Source organism: Botryllus schlosseri, chromosome 4, assembly GCF_051294905.1.
Source record: "Botryllus schlosseri isolate E-star chromosome 4, Bs_hap1, whole genome shotgun sequence".
Lineage (NCBI taxonomy): Eukaryota > Metazoa > Chordata > Ascidiacea > Stolidobranchia > Styelidae > Botryllus > Botryllus schlosseri.
Window position 1 is genome coordinate 8,486,017 of NC_137239.1, and position 9,811 is coordinate 8,495,827.

The 9,811-nt window shown below is 42.1% G+C and overlaps 1 protein-coding gene and 1 long non-coding RNA gene across 2 annotated transcripts; both read right to left on the reverse strand.

Annotated features, from left to right (window-relative positions):
- Nucleotides 1-276: 276 nt before the first annotated feature.
- On the reverse strand, nt 277-2,053 carry LOC145436784 (leucine-rich repeat neuronal protein 1-like). The gene is made up of 2 exons (XM_080314012.1): nt 1,750-2,053; nt 277-604 (listed from the first exon to the last, which is right to left on the reverse strand). Exons 1-2 carry the CDS (start codon nt 1,969-1,971, stop codon nt 338-340), a joined length of 489 nt encoding a protein of 162 aa, XP_080170138.1. The 5' UTR covers nt 1,972-2,053; the 3' UTR covers nt 277-337.
- A 696-nt stretch (nt 2,054-2,749) lies between these two features.
- Nucleotides 2,750-3,893, reverse strand: LOC145436809 (uncharacterized). The gene is made up of 3 exons (XR_013914413.1): nt 3,702-3,893; nt 3,175-3,299; nt 2,750-2,918 (listed from the first exon to the last, which is right to left on the reverse strand). It is a non-coding gene; the product is annotated as an uncharacterized LOC145436809 (long non-coding RNA).
- Between the last annotated feature and the right edge of the window lie 5,918 nt (nt 3,894-9,811).

Sequence of the window (9,811 nt, forward strand, 5' to 3'; positions counted from 1 at the left end):
ATTGTATTTGTGTTATGTATACTGGCATTATTTAGATACACAATGTGCAAGGGTACAATTGTACCCATACCGCCTGTTAAGGGTGTAAAAACAACTCGACCCTAAATCTCGGTAACGTGTAAAGATTTTTTGCCGACATTTAGTCTGCATAATCTAACACAGAAATGTAGAGATGTCAGGAAGTTTCAGGTCTCTCGGGTTTCTAGAAAAAAGACTGTCGTATTTTAAAATTGGAATGGGTACAATTGTACCCATGCAGTCGGACAAAGGTTAAAACCACTGAGCTATAAAATTATATAAAACTAGTCCGCGGCCAGGGCGGGCTCTTAAGGGGTTCTCAGGTCCCACTTTGAGAACCACAACGAAAAGTAAATGAGCCATTCATTTCCAATTTGTTTTCAATCACATAAGCATCACCCCCATCGGTAGCCACGACTCCGATCTTGAGAGCTGCTACATCGTCGGCTTCCTCGACATTGGCGATGCATCGGTAGATTCCAGAGTCGTCCAGAGATAAGTTCCGAATATTCAGTTTTCCTGATTTCATCATAGAGTGCCGGCCGCTCTCTTCGCCGGCTCCGAGTTTTTCTCCGGAAGGAAGAACCTGAATCAGATCAAACCTCTTGATACAACATACAACTGATGATTCTTGTTGTCTAATTAGAATAATTACTGTAAAATGTCGGTAATTAATCCTAATCTGACTACTGAAATGTTCCTATATGCTCTAATTTTAAATATAATATAATTTGTGGTTTTCATGAAATTGCAACAGAGAATTGTGTAGTGCGAATCGGGCGAAGCTTTGTGGACAGACATTCGAAATTTTTTTGCTTGGGAGAATGAACTTGATGTCGAAGTTTTTGCGAACTCGATAATAATTATAGTCCAAGTTGAAAACAAATGTGTAACTATATTGTGGCAACCCGGGGTTTCCAGAATGTTCTGTATTGGCCTTTTGGAAATTATGTTGCGCGTGGTATGGCTGGAGACCGCGCGTGGAGTTGGCTGATTAGGGACTCGGCTGAGAGCGTGGCTGAGAGCGTGGCTGAAAATGGATGTGGGTGAGTATGTCTCTGTGTTTGGTACCGTGAAGTATGAGTAGTCAGGAGCAGCAGCGTGAAGTTGTTGTAGTATTAGGCAATTTGGATGTCAAGTAGCAGGAAGTTGTCATGGTATGGACTTGAGGTGGATGAATCCTGTCGGAATCCATGAACCGATAGATGGACTGAGGCATGGAAAGATCACGGATGATGCTGTGCTAGCGTCTGGGGAGTGATATTGTCCCGCAGTTAGTCGCTCGCCTGTGGATGGCAAGACTACTGCTGGCGTAGGTTTTGGCTTAGCTGTGTGAAGTTCGGTTGCTGTGTGTAGGCCTGTGTCTAGTATCGGTAGGTCGTATGTTTCCGTTATCAGTTTGCATGTATCGCTCTGTATCGTGAGAATATTAGTTTAGTATGAAACGCCGTTTTGAGTATTGTGTCGTGGAAAACAATCTTATTATAACCGTATGGACCTGTGTACTGTGTTGAGCGTTCCGTCACACGAGCGCAGAGCAGGCGGCGATCCCAGAGAGACGAGGTACCGAGCCCAGGAACACACCCGCTTCCCTGTTATGTTAGGTACACAGCGCGCCGTATCAGGGACGCTACACTATAATTATAATTCCAATCTAATTTGGAAAAGTTGATAATTTTGAAGTTGACAAGCTCTGCACACATACACAGTACACACATCACGTCCACGTACCCACGTCACGGAAGGTTTAGGCTGACCGACGGCTTTGCATTTCGTCGAAAACTTCTTTCCACCTTCCAAGAGTTTCACGTCAATAAATGCCGGATCCGGGTAGCGGATATGAACCCAAGCCAGTTTAGAAAACTTTTCCGAAACTAGATGAGGCTCTTGGCTGAAGGATGAGTTCAACTCAAGACGATAGAAGTTTGACATCTGAGCAGAGAACGGTTCCATAGTTGAGTCGACTCGACATGGATATCGAATATCGAACCTTCCAGAATCGAATCGTAACCTCGTTGCTGTTAACAAGAAATTCGGAATCTGTTCCAATGGTAGCTCAAGTGAACAGCGCATCCTCTTGATCGATCCCTGGCACCTGGACCAAGAGACTTGACTCAAAGACAGGTGACCCAAACCCAGGTTGATCAAAGTAGTCGATGCCACCCAGTGTAAGAGTAATACCGAAAATTGATACCCTAAACAAGTAAAACCAGCTATTCCCAGGACGTGTTAAAACTGCTTCCAGTGGAAGTAGAAATGACATGTCTGAAAAATACACAACTAAAGGTTTCAAAAAGTACAGGTTTTAGTCAAAACTCCTTTCGCCATTTGGACTTTGAAAAGTTTAAAGTAGCTTTAAGAAAAGTGCCATGTTGAAAATATATTCAATTGCCCCGATTCAGTGATGCAAATTTATCTCCAAACGACTTTCTTTGGTAAAAAGTACACACAGGGTTAATGATTGACGATAGCGAAGAAGTAATAGCATTTTGGTAATCAGCCCTCCAAAATTAGTCAAAAACGATGAAAATATGGTGTCAAAAAGAAATTCGTTAGAATTTGTTACGCCGTGTTATTTCACGAGGTTTTCGTGATAATTTCACTCGTAAAAATGACACTAAGTAATCTCAAAACTACATTCCACTTTCTAAATAGGAAAAGTAAGTATATTTGTGTGAAATCACTTCGTATGTCTTGGGAAAATGCAAGTAGCCTACTCCGCTATAGAGCACCTCTGTTCAAACCTCGATTGTGAATCCGCTTCTGCCGTTCCGTGGGATGAGTCTGGTCGAGCGTCTCTCGTACATCCTCACGACCTCCTCTGATAATCCCAAGGACAAAAACATGGCGGAACACCGGAACTGAGATTCGAACGAAGCTCGCAATCGTTGGTCGGCCATCTGTCGGTATTGGGATGAAGTCGAATTGGGATTTTTGCTTACCCAAAACATTTTATATGTTATCTCTAGTTCAATACAAGAATTCGAAATGGTACCACTAAGACAGTAGGGTTACCATATTTTCAGATTCGTAAAAGAGTACCCTTTTTCAAGTTTTAATAACATACATAAAAACGGGAATTTATACTGCTAATCGTGATTCCACAGGTGAGTTGACCGGTATGTCATTTGCGCGAGATACCGAGAAGAGAAATACCTGACGGACTGACTTGATTGGTTCGTTTGCCAACTCGCAACGCAACGTCATAAGAGATCGATGAATGCTGCGCAAGACGATTCCAAGAGTCATCGTAACGTTGCTGTTTTCAAACAAGATAAGATCTGAAAATCAATCAACGGTGAGACATGTGTTGACAATTTGTGGCCAGCTATACAGATGATCAGAGGTTGGTAAACAAGAAAAAAACTTTTTCCAAATTAAATCAGAAATAGAATGACCGAATTCGAAAAAAACTGGATATCGAACTAAATTGGTAAAAATAAAATCAAGTTCTGTTCATATCAAATCACAGTTCATTCTTATAAGCATGGGAACGGCAAATGCCTTTACACGGAGCCTGGCTCGTTTCGTACGATACAGATCTCATACAGCATTTACAGGAAGACCAGAATTCGATTATATTGAAAGTGAGAGCATATATGCGAAATCTCTGTGGAGGCATTTTGCAAATTAGGTTAGAACTAGAATTATCTAGGTGTCCAATCTCTTACGAAGATGCGAACCATTCTCTGTTTCGATTGAACGAATTTCCTTCGTAGGAGAGCGCGAGCATTCCACTGACGAATTCAATGGAAGGCCTCTGGCTCGCTCGGGAGAATGGCACAGCGGACAGCCGATGTCACATCTGCAATGTAAAAAAAAAAACTTTTAATCTCTCACAGATCGGAATTATAGATTCGCGGGCAAAATCAAATCTAATTCTATTCAGTATCAGCGATATCTAACGTAATTGTTCCTGGCAGAGCACTGATCATTTTAAATCAACCGAGAGAAACTGCTTCGAGAACGACGAAATATGGGTCGGTTTGCGGCAACCACTGCTGTAAAGTAATATTAGGAATGTTGTCAGGCTGCCTTATCTGAAAATAACGCATTTCCACATATTCTGTCATGGCAACATGAAGGTATAGTACCAACAGTCAATGGCTCCTGGTGGTCAATACGAAGTACCTTTACTTTTTAAGATTACTGAAGGATATTTTGCCTATCTGCACTACTTAATCAAGTGATTCATGTTTGTATACTACTTTCTTTTCTGTCAAACAGTTTTTTAGGCAAGACAAGCCTACATACTCTTTGCGAAATCCGCAACTAGAGCTATAACTAGAACTACTCACTTTGCAGAACTGGCAACTAGAACTATAACCAACGACCTTTATAAGTGACGAGATAGCGTAGAAACATAATCCACAGCTGCATCACCAATGGGGTTGCGGGTTCGAGTCCGACCAAGGTCGACTCCAGCATTCCTACCTAAGTGTTGGAGGTTTATCTAGGCTCCTCCTCGCCATCTCATCCGTGTAAGCGGCGTAGTAGTAGTTGTGGAAGTGGTGACTGACAATGGCTGACCAACATCGTTCAACAGAACACCGGTATCTTGAATCACGCAAAATGACAAAACGTGTTTTCTTGTTGTTTGGCGACTCATCTTTTTTCAAATATGCAACTAGAACTAAAACTAGAAGTACTGAATTTTCAAAATCTACAACTAGAGCTAGAGCTAGAACTACTCACTTTTCAATATCCTCTACTAGAACTGGAACTAGAACTACTCAATTTTCAAAATCCGTAACTAGAACTAGACCTACTCAAAAAACCTTATTTACTTGACCGTCAACTGACTAAAAAGGTTGTTTGTAGAAGTCTTGTTATAGTATGACTGTAGCGATTTATGGGTGAAATTGTTATAGCGACTGGACATTATATCCCACGTATTTCGTCGACTTAATTTAATTTTAAAAATGCCACTTACATGTTTCGTCTTTTATCATTTTTCGTTACTCAAGAAGACTAACCTTGCAATTTTGAAAGTAGGTGAAACAGCTACCTCCGACCGACTGCTAAAAGTATGCGTTTTCAAACTCAGTTACTCGAGTACTTTTGAGAGCTTCATTTTCTTATTACAATTGAATAAATTTTGATATGTCTTGGACAGTGCTACTTCTACTTGTAACTGTGTAGAAATTTGTGTCGTTGGTTCTATTTCTAGATGGGTATTAACGATGAGTACGGTTATATGACATTCCAAAATAGAAAAACAACATAATTTTTCAAATATATAACTGTCCTTATAGAAAGGCAATCCACTCTCCACGTTACCAAGATCCCCCGACTTCAACCCGAAGAAAAATACCGGATGCAGTCAGCCGAAAAGCCTGACAATGTACGAGAGTTCAATCAAGCAAGACGGAGAGATAAACAACACGAATTGCGCGCCAACGAAACCCGAAGCAAACCAATTAGCGAAGGTCAATATCGTTCACATCGCGACCGGTACATTCGACGTAAAGTGCAACGCAATTCCGATAAGAAGTGTGGGATCTCTTCGAAAATGAAGGCGCCAAGATTACGAAATGACGGAACGGGATTCTCTAAAACACTCCAACAAACTGCTCTGTGGGAGATCAGACACAAGTAAGCTTGGATTAGGTCTACATCGGTGTACGTGCTCTGTACAGTAGTGTTTCTTTAAGTTTTTAGACCGCGACCTAAATCCGGGTTTTGGTGGCAACTCGCGACCCAAACCTCACACATCAAAAGAATGTGTTTTTGATATTAGTTATATGCTACGTTTTTACGGGCATATCGGACGACAATTGTACGCAACGCAGCTGTATGAAACATGTCTGACGCACGCGATTTCCAATGGGGTTGCATTATTTCTTTTAAGGGTCGTATCTGTATTGCATTTGTACTGCTGTCTACACCAGTGGTTCTTAACCTTTATGTCTTCGCGGACCCCTTTATCTCGATTACCGCGCAACCGTCATCTGCCTTGTGCAAATATGAACGGTAGGCCTATGCTAGTGATAAACAGCAACAAAATGACCTTTCTTGAAATTCACATCATACTATTCATGTAGAAATTGGAAAGACGTTCATTATTTAAAAATAAATTCTGTGGCTGCATTATTTGAAATACATTGTCGTGTCTCGAAAATCTGCGCAGTCGATTTGGCATGAACGATTGCGGAAAATCCATTAATTCTCACATGAACAGGTGGAGTGCGGTGGTGGTGAATGTATTAATAACGCGTAACGCTTCCGACGACACGTTTGTGTCTGATAGTGCGGATCATGGACCGGAACCGGATTGGATATCCGGCCGGATTTTTACAATTTCGACCGGACCGGATCGGAGCCGGATCAGTACTTTTTCTGTTACGGCCGGATCGGAGCCGGATCACTACTTTTTTGATCCGGCAAGAATCTTTATGGATAAGCATAACTTTTATAACTATATAACTACCAACCAACCACACGTAAATAACCACCAAGCCAGTGTGAACATAAACGAGGCATATTTATCAATTCACGGAACCTTCGTACCGAGTATGGCCGGATTTCTGGCCGGGCTTTTTCATTTTTGGCCGGAACCGGATTGGAGCCGGATCAGTACTTTTCCTCATGCGGCCGGATCGGAGCCGGACCAGAGAATTGCACAACCGGATCGGAGCCGGACCAGAGAATTTGTCGATCCGCTCCGCACTACTGTCTGATCACAACATGCATGGCACCAATAAAACGTCCACCCTGTAGTCATTATGTACACATTGATATGTATACAATACATGTTTGTTTTAAATTGATTTTTGTTTTAAACACAACCCTAGTTTAGAGCAACCAGCTACGATCAACTTTGTCCAAGCCATTTTCCAAGACCCAGATAACTGAATTTTGGTCGTTTCTATATCCTATCTTACGAATTGCAAGCGTTACCATCGTCTGATTACTGGAATCATCAACGGAACGAAAAATACCTGACGGAGAAGTGCTATCCGAAAAGGGCCTTCACGACACCCAGCAAAACCAGACAAGTTCCACCCGACAATCATTCCCCGCCGATCTACTCCAAATCAAAGACGCCATCCGTAATTCCAATCAAAGAAACGAAAAAGTCAAAAAGGCACTCGTCAACCAATTTGGAGAAGGCGAAGAAAACCGACGGACCTTCTCTAGTCGAAATTAAAAATGTTCCGCCGCCCACAATACGCCGAAAGTCGCGAGACATAATGCGAGAAAAAAGCGAAGCCCCCGAAGATCCAATCAAACCGAAATCCATCGTACAATCGTGCACTCAGTCGCCGAATATCATACCGAGACCTAGCAGGTCTTCCGAAAATCCCGCTGAGGTCTGGGCATTGCGGCCTAGAACTCACGAAGGACGAGAGAAGAATATGGAGGTGAAGCAGCTTTTGAAGTACCAGGTCCGCCACGAGAGGCCTGTCAGCACGTTTATATCGAGCGGTAGAAATTCGCACCAGTCGATGCGATGCGGGTATTGGGTTAATGCCGAAGATCCGCGACATCAGGTATGTAGATCGTATCCAGAACTAAAGCTCCATACTTCGGCATTTCATAAGTATGCGACGCAAGTCACTTCGATCCCGAGTGCAATAAGTGACCAGGTTTTATAGATGTCTGCGTGTACGCTTGTAATTTTTGAACTCAAAATCTCCGATATCCAACGACAACGTCATCATGTATTGAGCTTGATTTAAAACATTCGCAGGGTGGCTAGGTCGATCGTGATTTACCGGTAGATAGCGTAGCCATTCCAGGTAGGTCGTGCAGCAATACAGTTTGAAATGGGTGAAACGGGTGATGTCTACACCAAATTAATTATAGTTAGGTACCAATGCCGGGGTCAAATTACATCCCAAACCAACAAAAATGTCTAGAAATGGGTACAAGCTACTAGTTTCCACGTTTTAGTCAGCAGTAAGGACTTGGTATTGTAGAGTACGATTGGATTTTTGCGAAAAGTATTGTAAGATGAGTACGGGGCGGCACGAAACTATGATATTTTGATCGAACCGTATTCCATGTACTTTTTTCGTATTTCATGGTGGGTAATATGAAAATCCCGATTAATATTATGATTCAGTTGTGGGACGCTTGTCCTAGCAATGTCCTCTCGCACTGCGATGCGAATTGCTTTGCTACTTGAATCCTAGACAAGTCGCACCCGACCAATAAGGCGATAGGCACCTCCTGCGTAATTTTCAATAATGTTTATAATTATAGTGATGCCGTGTAACTCTGTTATCATCAAATATTACACCACGTAGTTATAGTTAATTTGGCAGCATCAATCGTGATTGATCGATGGAATGCATGGGGACGAAGTAGGCAATTTGTGCGACACTGGATTTTCTATATCGGCAATGCTGAAACCTACTTCGAATTATCACGTACTCAACCGATCGGCCATGGCGGGGCTGACCGTGGTCTGCAGATATCTTTGGAAAAATTGAAGTTCATGAGTCACGGTATATGACGTGGTGAGAGGAGGGGCAAACGGTGCACCTGATGTCTTCCTCAAAAATTAATTTGGCAGGTCACGGTATATTTGAAACCCTATTTAATCATTGAAAATGTATTCTTCCTTCAAATCTTTATACCGGTCACGCAAATATAGTCAGGGTATGCTTGCGCAAATGCATTCCTCATATCGAGCCGATTTCGAAACATCAGATGTAACATTCAGTAATTTAAGCAGAGGTGGTCGAAGTAGTCACTTCTCTACTCAAGTAGAAGTAGCAGTAACGCCGAAATTTCTACTCAAGTAGAAGTAGGAGTGAGGGTTTACAAGTAAGTAAGTCGGTATTCTACGCCTATCTTTGCGTAAAATACTGAAAACTGTCAAGTAGAAGTGGAAGTAGTCTAAAAACACAACTACTTGATAAGTTATGTGAGCAGACAAAATCTACTTGAAGTACTTCAAAACGTAGAAGTACTTCGTTACTGACCACCTCTGAATTTAGGTGACCGAAAATTTGTCCAAAACTATATAAGACGACATCGCCATTCATATAATACATGCAAGGATACTGTCATTTACATTTCGTGATTCCGAATCAAGAATTGTTGCAATTTCGGGATAGGCGGGATGCTGTATACACGTGAAAATATCTAGGTAACTTATATTCCATATGAATCAGATGATATCATCTATTGATATCAGCGAGTTACACGGGACACAGCATGAAGGCAATTAGAGCAGGGCATGGATAATCCATGGACTGGATATCCACCGGAATTTTGTTTATTTCTGACTGGATCCAGATCGGAGCCGGATTCGTACTATTTCTGATACGGCCGGAGTCGGATTCCATTTTGAAGAAACAGGATCGGTGTCAGTCTAGAGATTCGGCGATCTGACGTGCACTAAAGGCTATACGCAGCACTTATGCAATGTTTACATTTTCAGATGCATCATATAGGTTCGCGAGGCCGACAAAGCGCGGAAGGGGAAAGGTACACCAAAGATATGAACAGCGAATTCACGGTATTCTCTCCTTCGGGAAACAAAATTTTATATCGGCGGGCACATCAGCCGAGGCAGACTATGCAAACTATACAGCAATTGAAGAAACAAGCACGTTATGCAGCGAGAAGTAAAAAGCACTTTCTCCCGCTGCCGTCGTGCGGCATGCCGGACCGAAATTCACCAAGTCGAATGAACGATGCTCTTGCGATTCCAGCCGAAAGATTGTATAATTCCAAAACTGTCGTATTAAAAATGAATAAAGGCTAAATTGTGTTCAATACAGGACTGCCATACTGTCTTGATTTCTCAGATTTGTGGTTATGTTGAAAGGTATGTTGA